Below are 13,801 nucleotides of genomic sequence, written 5' to 3'. Positions count from 1 at the left end.
GCCAAGAAATCAATAATTCATGATATGCGTCGTGTATAGGTCGTCCCAAGTTTTTGAGGGTAACGGAACAACAAATTAGGGTAATAAAGCGCCATATTTTATGGCAGATAAAACTCTTTTCAGAAAATCCACACTAAAAAACAATCTACGTTCTATAAACTGAGGGTCGCTGAGCCTGAAACACCAAGCGCCGACGGCAAATTATTTATTTTTTGATACGGCACTTTACACTGAAACGCGGGTAGTTTCAGCAAATATATTGTATATTTCCGTTCAAGTATATATTCGAGTCAATAAGGATAGAATATTCTTGTAATACAACAGTTTTTTTTTACTAAAAATCATTCGAAAATCGAGTATGGGAGCTTTTCTTTTTTTTTTGAACAACGAAAGAGTCGATTGTTTTCATGATTTCATCCCACTTTCCACAGTAATGAATACGTCATTTCAGGAAAAATATTACATTTCTGTGAATGCATTATATCGAACACAGTGGGAATAGAATATCGTTATAACAGTATTTCAACAAATACTATGAAAAAGTAACATCTCTTGAACATGAGACGTATGTGTGGACGGACTGGCGTATACGTGAACGGACTGACGTATGCGTGGACGGACTGACGTATGAGTGGGCGGACTGACGTATGAGTGGGCGGACTGACGTAAGCCTTGGCGGAACGACGTAAACATGGTTCTGATCCACCTTCAAACACGCAGAATGGTCGCTGATACCTATGGGTTGAGGCACCGACTCTGAAGACAACCTCCATAACCTGGCAACAACTGATGGTGAGACCCAAGACGGTGACATTTTGTATCACCCACACTACCGGACGTCCACTCACACTGGCGGACGGATGAGCCGTGCATCCTCCTCATTTTCACTGCTACTGAGTTCTGGCATCTCAGCCCATGTGTCCACATCCTCCGCCTACATTCTTTCAACTCTGTAGCTTAGCAACCATCAAAATGCCGTGGGTTACAGTACATCATTTTCGGTGCTAAGCAGCAAAGGAATATATATATATATATATATATATATATATATATATATATATATATATATATATATATATATATATAAAAGATGTTTTTGACGCAGTTGACGGGATGCGTGACGCCGGTCCGTACGCCTCCCACCTCAACAAAACGTATGAAAGCTGATGCTCGGAGCCCAGCGCCTGGGATCTACGTACATCCAGACGGACGGACGGACGGACACAGGCCTGCACAGCCAGCTCTGCTCCATCCTGGAAACCTCAATGGAAGAACGGCGGAACTATAGTCTCGTCAGTGAGTATGAACAAAGTCCAACTTGAAGTTCCACGGAGGGGTAGGCGGGTCGGGTAGATGGATCACCATAGGAAAATCATATTCAAGTAAAACAAACAGTTCTAAGGTGAGAGGTAAATGTCTACTAACGGGAAGACGGAGGGGAAAAAAATAGTGACAAAATCCCTTCCCTCTTCCACTCCAGGAGATGGATATGTATTTTTTTCGTTCAATATTTAAAGTTTCGAAAAGTTGCTTCGAACCCCTACAGCCGATATCTCGACCCCCTCCGAACCGAGATCTCGAATCCGTCGGCCAATGCCCCGACTCCAGCAGTCTGAGAGTCACTGACGACTACATGCGCAAGAATCGTAGCTTACGTTGGGTTCCTCAAAGCGAGAGAAACGATGACACCACAACCTACAGACCTGACTCGTGAGAGAGGTCGGTCAGTCAGGGTAAAACATTCAGGTCCCCAACTCGAGGAAGAAGACCTATCTGGCTGCCCATCATTAGGCTCTTGTTTGTCCTGCCTGAGGCCAGGTACAGAACCCTCGCTCCCTACCTGCAGGCGCAGACGAGGATCTACCCGGGGTTGTTCTAATCATCCTATGCAGATTGGATTATAATATCAAATAACGATTATACATTGAATCACGTCAGAATAAGGACCAGACCTACCTAACCTAACCTACTAGTCTCTGGTATAGTTAGTGACCTGTAGTAAGTGACCTCTAAGGCCCCGCCTGCCGTCCTGACCCCACTGGTGAGTCAATGACCTGCGGCAGGTGGCCATAGTCAAGACCAACACAAAAGTCAACCCACAAAGGTCACGACCAAAGTGAAACCATCGACCAGACCAACTTCCTTGACAAAACAAACCCATCTCAATAATGTACAGGTGCGACCCAGAGCTGAGGCAACAGGACTATCATGGTCAGTGCCAGAGGGACGTTTATCATGACGCAGCAAGTAGGAGGCACGCCCTTGAGGGGGATGGGGGTATAGCACTGTTCCTGAGCAAACTGGTGACCTTAAGTAGGTACTACATACTAACCACACTCCACCACCCCCGTCATACACCACCCCTGACATATACCCCCACCACACACATACACCACGCCACCACCACTATATACCCCTTTTCATTTCACTACAGCCTCACAAAACATCATCACACATCACTTCATCTGCACCTCCTTCCTACCAGACACACCTACGCCAGCACACCTCCGCTGCCCCTCCTCACCTCGCCACTACAGTCCCTCACCACAATATCCCCAGCCACCTTGTTCCCGACCAAAAACCTCTTCCTTCACAACCACCGGTACCCCGCCAGTGGACGCACACTAACCTCAACCAACAAGAGCAACGCCGCACTGGCCGAGGAGGGAGGACCCCTCTCTCTCTCTCTCTCTCTTAGGTCCTCGCGATTCGTGAATGAAAAACCATAATCGTGGCGGAGGCAAACTGTCTGACGTTCCTTTAAGGAATTCTCCGGTCGGACGTGTTTTCCTCTTGCTAAGTTAAAGCTTCTAAAAACCTGCTGGTGGTTACAATGCCAGCGGACGAGATCTCACCTTCGCCTTGGTCGTCTCATCGTCAGCACGAAGTGATACTCTGCAGGTCTGCCATCCACCACAGCTTCGCAGCGTGGACCAGGCACAACCACCCGTGGCAGCGCTGCTAATGCCCCCTCCTCGTTTCCATCTCCTTCGTTGGTGAAATATCTGTGCCCTCTACCCACTGGTCCGTCGCTCACCCGTTGTGCTCCTGTCTCTTCCACACCCTCAGTATTCCCCAACTGCCACACTCCGCCGTTCATCCTGTACCGCAGCCACAGCCTTTCCTGTTGATGCCGCGAGGAGCCTTCCTCTCACGGTTGCCACCACTACCTCACCACCTGACTTTGTCTCCTCCTACAACTCGTCCCTGCTGCACCAGCAGTACACGGCGCCTTGTGTGTCGTCTGTATCACAACCACAGCGATGAGCTCAGGTACCTCATAACCTGCGGATCTATCGCTATTTCTCTCAGCAATCCTTGCATAGGTGAGGCGGCAGTGGCGAGAGGTCCTTCTACACTAGCGAGGCTGCCCCGGCCCGCTCCTGGCTGGCCCTCACGTGGTCCTGCCACACCATCCGGTCTCGCGTCCCCCTCAAGGGCTAGTCCTCCTCGCGTGCCTCACTCTTCATGTCAACAACAGCTACGGGGCGACCCCCTCCTGCCATAATGCCAACCTTTCCCTTTTTCATCCGACATAATAATAACGATATTCCTGACATCTATCGCGAGGTCCTCTTTTTATCTTGAACGTAAATCTCGTCAAACTCTCTCTCTCTCTCTCTCTCTCTCTCTCTCTCTCTCTCTCTCTCTCTCTCTCTCTCTCTCTCTCTCTCTCTCTCCAGGACGACGACTCACCGTATCTGCGTCATGAGCGTGACCGAGACTTATCAACAATAATCTTCATCACCCCCCTCCTGCAGCCCTTAACTCCGGCTGGATCAGTTTCCATAGTGATTTGATTTGTGCCAGTGTCCCAGACAAATTCATTGTGCACCCCCATGCTGATCCTGTGAGCGGTAGCGCAAAAGGATTACAGGGGGTCACAAAGGGTCCACACAGCCACAGAGACCCGCTGTCACCCGTTACACCATAAGGTCCTGTCACCCGTGACACAGGGCACCATACCCTGGGGCTCCGTCACTGTTTCTTGTCAATAATATTCTTGTCTTGATTCCATGTGGCAGGTGTGTGGAAGGCGGGCCGCTCCCTGTGGCAGGTGTGTGGAGGGCGGGCCGCTCCCTGTGGCAGGTGTGTGGAGAGCGGGCCGCTCCCTGTGGGGGATGTGTGGAGGGTCGGCCGCACCCTGCGACAGGGGTGTGGAGGACGGCCAGTACATAACTTGTCATAAACAAAGGCAGTAAAGAGGAGGTGCGAGTCAAGGTGTCCTCCCTTATCTGACGTATCAAGTTCTTTCATTCTACACGTCTCCCTCTCCGTTATATACTGTTTATTTTAGTTTCCGTTGACCTTACTATCTACTTCCCATTCTTACTTCCCTCTTCATAACCTTCCTGCCAGTGTTGTGATGACACAAGTCCTCATCTTCATCCCAGCATTTCCGTCTGGACAGTCCTTCGTGTGTTAGTCCGACGCTGCCTCGTCAGGTCATGGAATCAGCGTGGCAGAGGCCGGGAGACCCCGACACCAGGTGAGCAGCACCCACCGCCTGCCACTCAAGCGGTTGTCAGTACACAAGATTTAGCTGGAAGACGAGGGGAAGGAGAGGGAGGGTTTCAGTGGGAGACAGAACAGTTGCTGCGTGGACAGCAGCTGCAACAGCAGCTTAAGAGTCGCTCCGTCGTGCTTTGAGGGTCGTCCCGTCGCGCTCGGGGGGGTCGTTCCTTCTTGCTCGAGGGTCGTCCTGTCGCGCTCGAGGGGGTCGTTCCGTCTTGCTCCAGGGTCGTTCCGTCATGCTCTAGGGTCGCCCCAGCGTCGTACTCAAGGGAACACTTGCTCAACACCGAAACCACAATGCAGGAAAACAAACCATCTTTGTCAGATCAGTGTTGTTGTTGGGGCGTGGAGCCATAACTCACACACGGTGAGGGCCCGGATGGTTGGCTCTGGCTCCTCAGCAACAAACGAGACACCCCCTCCCCCCAGGTACGATCCCCTGCTGGGGTGTCAGCGGCCAATGGCTGTCATTCATACTTCGAACAATTCCTGGTCCGACCGAGAGCCATGCTATACAATGCCACGTTTGTTTTACACTACTAATGAATCTGTGTATAACCCTGACCTTTGACTCCCCCATGACCTGGGTATGGCCTTCACTGCCAGTCACTGCTGGGATGTGGTAAAGAAAAAAAAATACATATATACATGAAAATAATTGAATTCTTTTATCCCGGTTGAAGTTGAAGGCACGATAAATTCAAATTAATCTCACGTAATTATCAAGGACGATCATTTTATTCCACCTGCGAATGAATCACTTGTATGACATTGGCGATCCTGAGTGATGAAATATAATCGTGATTAATATTTCCACGTCATGAAGAATGCACATTGTTCTCTTCCTCAGTCCAGCAGCGTCACACAACAGCAGTGGACGGCGATCACATACAGCCGTAATGAATCAGCAACACATACATGGTTTTTCTGGCTGATTCAGCCATGAAGTTGTTTAAGGACAATCCACTTGAACGTGCCCCTGGCGAAGGGTTCACCCATACAGCTCCTGGTGGAGGCTACACCTGCGTGCGCCCTGGGTGGAGGCTACACCTGCGTGGGCCCTGGGTGGAGGCCACACCCGTACGGCCCGTAGTGGAGGCTTCAGTTATCAACCCCAAGAGACTGGCCTGGTCGTGCGACCTGCTCTAAGGAAGCTGTGGTGATTAGCATGACTATCTCAACCCAACAGTTTCCCTGGACTTCAGTATGGCGACGAGTCTGAGGTCTCATCCTCGACCCCCGATGGCCTTAGTGCAATCATCACTGACCTTTTCGTTCATCAGAACTAATAACATTTTCTTTGACGTTCGTTGAGACGGCACGGGCAATGGAAGCCCTAATGAAGGCCATCTCATTAACGCTGTATGATGGCACCCTAGCCTGGACCAGGTACCCCTTTTATCGATCAACCCCAAAGTGTGGATGAACAGCTGGGTTGACTGTGGACCGACTAGGATTCGAACCTCTGCGCTCGACCTTGAGCGGCCAGTGAATGCTAACCGCTACACTACGGATGTATCCGTCTCTATATTCGTAAACATCTTTTCTTCAGTCAGAAAAGTCGATAAACCCAATAATAAATTAAGGATAAACTTCAATAAACCAGTCGGTAAAACATCCCTTAACCCACCGGTGCCGACTTGGCAACATAACAACTGGGTAAACAAACTATAAACTGTAAAATAACAATACAAGGTTTCATCAAAGAGTGGAGGGTCAGTTTCGTAAGCGTGTTTCCGTTACAAAAAAAACTCGCTATAGCCGAACGGAAATATTTGCGCCGATTTGTGAAATGTTTTTAAACATTTGAAGGCCATAAACACAACTAGAAATTACACAGGTTACAACACAGGTAAGATTTAAAGAAAAAATGTATTTAATCTTAGCTTATCTAACCTAGAGTTACGTAATGTAACCTAGCCTAAGTAGCACAGCCTAGAGTACTAACCCGGCCTAACTTAGATAACCTAAGCTATCCTAACCTAGAGTAACCTAAGCAATCCTAACTTAGAGTAACCTAAGCTAGCCTACCTTAGAATAACCTAAGCTAGCCTACCTTAGAATAACCTAACCTAACCTAACCTAGCCTAAGCTAGCACAGCCTAGAGTACTAACCCGGCCTAACTTAGATAACCTAAGCTATCCTAACCTAGAGTAACCTAAGAAATCCCAACTTAGAGTAACCTAAGCTAGCCTACCTTAGAATAACCTAAGCTAGCCTACCTTAGAGTAACCTAAGCTAGCTTGACCAAAAGGAATCTTTCCTATCCTTAACAAAAAAATTTAATTTCAACCTAAACAATCCCAACTCAACAACTCAACCACATTAAGAGGCGAACGTTTCGTTATTGCAACGATCACCATTAAACTTATGTGCTTACTTGACCCTGACCCACACTAACTCCACTTTACAAACAGGCAAACAATCACACAGACACACATCGCTTTAGTGGTGTCGTGGTTAGCGTTACTGACCATGAGTCACGCCCGGGCCCGCTTGGGTTCGAATCCTGGGCGCGGCAGTAGGCCCCATGGCTAAACTAGCTATTCATCCTCCTCTTAGCGCTAGTCGAAGTGGGTACGTGACTTAAGGTGGTGTGTGTGTGTATGTACAAAAGTAAAGATATGGTAATATACGCACAAAGTTACTAGGCAGGGCAACACGAGTGTAAAACTACGCATAACACGCAAATACACACATAAACACACACACACACACACACACATACACACACACTCCAACATCACACGACACTATCACAGATCTATCAACAACTGCAAACAGGACCATCTATCAACACCTGCATTATGTCAAAGTCCGTCAACATCTGCTAGAAGACAATCTGTCAACACGTACCAAAACAAAGTCAAACACCTGCTTCAAAACAATATCAACAACACAAATCTGCCAACACTTACATCACAAAATTGTCAACAACTGCACCAAGATAATGTCAACACCTACACTAAGGCAACGTCAGTTCCCACACCATGGCTATGTCAACACCTGCACCAAGCGAGTCAGTCAACATGTGCACCATGACAATCTGTCAACACCTGCACTATGGAAATTCGTTAACAACTGCACCATAATGTCAACAACTGCACTGAGACGATCGGTCAACATTTCCCCATCATGAGAATCTGTCAACACCTGCACCACCACGATATACCAACACCTGCGAACAAGACAATCTATCAATATCTGCATCATGGATATACCGTGCGTATGGCGGGAGGAGACACTGGATATACAGGCGTAAATTTACGCTATACTATGACCTGTTAACAAACTTGTCAGGTCACATACCTAGCGTGTCAACAACCTCCCTGACCTTAGCCATACATCATTAAGGGAAGGCCAAGTATCCTCCCAGGTCACCTGCCCTGGTCCCCTGGAAGCCAGGTCAACAAGAACGGGTCATGTTAAGCTGGGCATATTCTATATTCTATAATAACCGATTATCCGGTTACGAGGGCTGGCGGATGGCCGCCTCGCTCCTCCTCCCACTAACGGACTGGGCAAGAGGACGCGGCTCTGGCCGACGCCGTAACCGACGCCCGATCCTCATCCGACGCCCGACCCTCATCCGACGCCCGATCCTCAGACCAATGAAGTTCTGAACTCGTCGTCGGATTGTGAGTGACGTTGGAATCCAACAATTTAATCATATTTTGTCTTCCATTTGTCCTCGGAACACGTCAAACTGAAATCTAAATAATCGAGATTCTAATATTCTTTTTTTTTTAGTAATTATGAAAAAACTGTATTCGAATACAAATGAATCATAAAAGTATTTAAATTCCGATACGGCTGAACTTGCAAAAAAATCATATTCCACGAAAATTCAATTTTGAAAACGAGTAATTCAAATATACTCAAATTTGGAAAATATCTGAACATAAATACTGTTAAATTTTTAAAAATTCATAATCTAATTCTGAAAATTATAATTCAGACATACATATTTGAAAAAATCGAATGCAGGTGGATTCTAAAATCGAAGTATGCACTTACAGCTACAATATATATATATATATATATATATATATATATATATATATATATATATATATATATATATATATATATATATATATAATCTTTTTTCAGATATCTGAAAAAAATTAGATAGCTGAACTGAAAATAAAATGATACAGCTAAATCCTTAAATAATCTTATGCAACTGAATTTTGAAAAAGAAAAATCGGACAATCGGACCAAGGAAAACATAAATCCAGATAATATCCAATTCTGGAATAATTCTAAATTCGGATACACGACAAGAACCAACAACCTGGTATAAGAGCGGCTCCCCTCTCCACCACTGTAGAGGCTCCACTACGGGAAACTGACAGATCTCGAGCGGCTACTACTGCCGATGGATACTGAAGGAGGACCTCGAGCGGGTAAGGGGTTTCAGAGGGATGACCTGGAGCGTAGGAGGAGGAGGAGGGAGGATGGGTTTCAGAAGGATGATCTGGAGCGTGAAGGACGACCGGAGGGAAAAACTGGGCTGCGTTGGGAGGTAGGGTGAGGGAGGAGGAAGACAACCTGGAGCGTCGAAGGGCTTCAGGAAGATGACCTGGAACGTGGATGGCCTTCAGGAGGATGACATGGGAAGGCTGTAGTAGGCTTCAGGATGGTGATCTGGGGTCACACACACACACACACACACACACACTTGTAGACGTAAACATAATGTACAGACGCTGACGATGTCTGGGATTAGCAGCGAACTGACGCACAAAACCCGAGCCCCCCCAGGCGATGCTCCGTCACCAGCACCACCAAAACAGTCACCCCATAATGCTGTTACCACACGAAAGCGAATTAGCGAGCTAATATTCCCACGAACATTCGTAAAGAAAACGTACAAATCAAAGAGGGAAACTGACACAAAACCCAACCCTTCCTCTGCAGGATAATACAATTCTCTACCAACGTTCTAGTGTGAACTAGTTAGCGCATAGGACTATCTATACTACGCTCCAGTAATACAACTAGCGCTAAGGTTAGCGACTAGGCTACAGTAATACAACTAGCACTAAGGTTAGCGATCATCGAGCCCGCCTCACCAGGCTGTGTCATTTACGATTAAACAACCGCTAACTGTCACCTCGTTACGGGTCGTTCCCGTGCAAACGACTCGCAGTCGGCTGGTGGTAGTCGTGCCGTATGGTCGTCTCCTCATGAAGCGATTGGTTCATGCGATAAGATTGCTTATTTCATCAAGCTAGAGGGGGGGGCGCTCGTTACTGACCCCCCTCCCCAACCACCCCTCAGGGTTGTGGAATTGCTCGTTAGGCAACGGCGTGGCTGTCGTCGTGTGGTGGTGGTCTCGTTAACTCGTAGTTCCGTTACGAAGCTATCGTTCCGACAGGCCGTCGTGGCAGAGGTGTCTCGTTAAACAGTCATTACGCAGTTGTGTCGTTGAGGTCGTATCATTGGGTCGTCCCCTCGTTAAAGGGCGACAATAGTCGTGTCGTACAGTCGTCTCGGTACGTCACTGGCGTGACTGAGGCCCAGTTTGTGGTAGTCTTAGCTAGTTACCTGGTCCTTCCTTATTCAGTCGTTAATTAAGTTATTCGTCAGACAAACGTCGGTTTTCAGTCGTCCGTTCATCGTAAGTTAGTTATTTGTAATAAAATATAACTGATCGTCAGTCAGTTGATAATTCTTTATTCGTCAGTTAACTTGTTGCGTGTAAGTTATTCCTTACTGTCCAGTTAATTATCCGTCAGTTAGCAGGTCTCTCTCTCTCTCTCTCTCTCTCTCTCTCTCTCTCTCTCTCTCTCTCTCTCTCTCTCTATATATATATATATATATATATATATATATATATATATATATATATATATATATATATATATATATCCTTCAGTTTATCAGTCGTTAGTTATCGTCAGTCATTTGTCAGTCATTCTGGTATTAGTCAGTTATTCATCAGTTTGTTTCCTCGTCAGTTACTGAGTCACCAATCATGTAGTCGTTCATAAGTCATCAGTTATCTAGTCGTTCATAAGTCATCAGTTTCTTAACAAGTCAGGGAACTTGAACGACCCCACCACGACCTTGTTGACAGTCAGGTTCGTGACGTGTTAGGAGTCGCCTCAGCTGGTCATCCTCAGTTAATGATGCGTTAATGGTCGTTACATCGGGTCGTCGTCATAAGTTAATAACGTACAAGTGGTCGTTAAATGAGGTCGTTGTCACTAGTTAATGACGTACAAGTGGTCGTCAAATCAGGTCGTTGTCACTAGTTAATGACGTATCGGTGGTCGTCACACCAGGTCGTTATCACTAACGAAGTGTCAACGGTCGTCACACCAGGTCGTTGTCACTAGTTAATGACGTATCAGTGGTCGTTACACCGAGTCGCATCTCAAGGAACCTTACGCTGTGGCAGCTGCTGTTGCATGGAAGCGCTCCTTCGGTTGACAGGTAACGAGGTTAGGTGTTCCAACAGTGAGTTTTATACCCTCAGCAGCAGACGCGGTCACCTGCCCCATGAATGGGTTCCGCATTGTGTCAACAGTAACTCACATATTCACCTGTCACAATCGCCAAGACTCAGCCAACGAGTCTGTGTCAAAGATGTTGTTCACATGTACAACGATTCTTTCTTGATGGTAAAATACACTTCATTCATTGTTTGGGTTCATGATTCTCCCCTGTCAAATGTCTTTCACACGTGAATTAAAACAGGTTTTCCTTTCGTCATCATTTTCGTGTCCTGGATCATCGAGGTATTACCGAAGCAACGAGGTCCATGAGGGGTCCATAGCTAGTCGCACATGACATCACATCACATCAATACTTAGATAACAGAACAATACAATATATCCGCACTGATCATATGCTGAACACTATGGTGCCTACCGTGATGGTGTCGCGGGTGGGCGGTGGTGGTGGTGGAGATGGTGGCTGTGGTGGAGATGGTGGAGGTGATGGCGGAGAGGTCGGGGTCGGGGAGGAGGAGGAGGAAGGCCTGGCTGGCGGGAGGGCCGTCCATGCCTGAGCGTCGCGCGAGCCTCCACCCACCACACTGGCCGCCAGCTGCCGCAGTCCACACAGCATCGCGCAATCAATAACACCTTCCCGATGCCACACGCCGCTACCCCGACACCTGCCCCTCTGCCATGCCCCTGTACGCCCTCATGAAGGCCACACGGGGTGCCTTCAGTGGCCACGCTACCCAAAGGTGCCCTGTCCGCCACTCCAGGGTCAGCGGCAACAAGCATGGCCAGGTTAGAGTCGAGCAGCGCGTGGCCTCCGTCGCAGCCAACCACCCGACCGTCCTGAAACCCCCTCCCCCACGAACAACAATCAACTTTGGGAAAGTGAAGAATGTAATGAAAACAGCAGGAGGCGGCGGTACTACAGTGCCGACGTGACACCCGGCGTGAGCTGGGGGCGGGGGGGAGGGGGAACCTCGCGCCTACCGGGTACTACAGCCGGGGACCCGTCGCAAGACACCACCAGGGGCCGTCTTGTCCCACAACAAGTGCTCCTTCCTTCCTTCCTTCCTTCCATCGGGTGTTGCTAGGCTAGGGTTTACCAGCAGGCCATACGAGGAGCATCAAGTTACCACTCGGAGCCTTTTAGGATGGCTGGTTATTTGGTTAAAGTTTAAGACCATCGGATGTCAGGGACGAAAAACCGTCAAGTCATAATTACGAAAGAAGAATCTTGAACAACATGAAGCGTTCAAGAGAAATCTAAGCCAACATATACACTCACCATGTACATAGTCTCTGGACACTTGCCCCCCTCTCCCCATCAAGGACTTCCGAAAACATCCCAAATCCCCCAAGCACTTACAAGAACCCTTCAAGCATTCACAAAGGCCATTGTCACCTACCAAGAACATTTAAAGGCCCCCCCCCCCCCTTTCACCCATGGAATATTTACCAAGAGCCCCTCTAACCTTCCCATCATGTCCAAGATTCAACATGCCCCTAACATGCTGCTTATGGAAACCATTTCTTTAATGTGAACTTCAGCTGACAACAGATGGTGCTGAAGTAAAGGTATAGGTATGTTGCAGTCTATATGATGATAAATCCCGATTCTGACTGCAGGTCAAGAGCCAAAGCCAAACAACAAATAAGAAGAGGACCGATAATCGATGTAAAATATTTGAGTCAACAGGTCGAGCCCGTAAACAAACAATCAAGCTCGGGACATTGTCGAAACGAACGCATGCGAACTGCCTAGGCAGCCACTGATCCAACTAGGCTACGGCCAGTTTAAATAATCCAACCAAACCAAACTGATATTACGACTAAATACACTGATACCTACAATATTTGTAAACAATTAATTTTACGTGAAATTAATCTGATTTTATAACTAAAAACCATTCTAAGCACGATAAATAGCGAAAGTCACTATCCAGACGATCATAGGAACCCAAATGTTTCGACTTGTTGCCTCTACATCCTCTGAAGGAGAAGAATAGCAAACTTGGAAATTCTATCTTTTTATCAAGGGATACAAGGAATTTTCCGGTCTGCTTATCACCGGCAGCAGACTTCAGCCAATTCCAAGTCACGTATATATCTATGTTTGCAAGGTGAAGAGGAGCCACCACTCGTCATCCTACATATATTATTAGAATACAATTATGGCTGGAGGTCTACTGCCTGTGTACGTGTACTCCATAAACCTGTAGCTAACCACTAAACAACACATCGTCTCATACAGTGGTTGCTGTATTCTTGTGAGGCCACCCTCGAACCAAAGTAGCCGCTTTCGTTTTCGATTACAAAATACTGGCCATCTGAAATACATTTCTATTATGGGAGGGTAAATATTCTCCCGCCTAGCCAAGAACAACGTATATAATACAGCATATACTACAAATAAACATTTACTTTCCCTACCCAACCCCTTTTCTCTCCCTACTGTATACAAGGTTGTGATACGAAACGCTAATGAGAGTAACAACTACATTAAGCTACAAGGAACGTCAGTGAAGCTGCCCGGGCCGGATACGTAGGCTAGGATCCCATCAAGACTTTCCGTTTTCTAATAACGATCTCGAGAGGGGTCATCCAGTCGCGCGGCGCGCCAAGCCTCACGCGGTCTTCCCCTATCAGTCAAAGCTCAGCCATCACCCAATTTTTTTCACAAAGGCCAAATGACCACTTGGTCGTCCTCGGTCAACTGTGTCATCCGCTGCGGCTTCGTGCTCGGTTGGGTTATGTGGGCTTTTACGATAAAACTCAGTGTAAAATAGGGTTTTATTTTCAGGGGATTTCTTTTTGTGAGCTGGTGATT

General features: G+C 47.2%; 1 protein-coding gene across 8 annotated transcripts in view; it reads right to left on the bottom strand.

The window, feature by feature from the left end:
* LOC139747248 (beta-1,4-glucuronyltransferase 1-like) overlaps positions 1-13,801 on the bottom strand; it is a 128,342-nt gene that overhangs the window by 100,431 nt on the left and 14,110 nt on the right. The window contains exon 1 of one of the 8 annotated variants that reach the window (XM_071659324.1): positions 11,399-11,800. The exons of 5 other annotated variants lie outside the window; for them this stretch is intronic. In XM_071659324.1, the coding sequence (XP_071515425.1) occupies positions 11,399-11,596 (198 nt within the window). In that variant the 5' untranslated portion in view covers positions 11,597-11,800. Of the gene's footprint in view, positions 1-2,855; positions 3,064-11,398; positions 11,801-13,801 lie in introns of those variants that run through there. 2 more of the 8 variants (XM_071659325.1, XM_071659328.1) reach the window with 2 other exon arrangements.

This window comes from Panulirus ornatus, chromosome 68 (genome assembly GCF_036320965.1).
Source record: "Panulirus ornatus isolate Po-2019 chromosome 68, ASM3632096v1, whole genome shotgun sequence".
NCBI lineage: Eukaryota > Metazoa > Arthropoda > Malacostraca > Decapoda > Palinuridae > Panulirus > Panulirus ornatus.
Note: the sequence above shows the minus strand (reverse complement) of the source record. Positions and strands in the feature narration are given on the sequence as shown.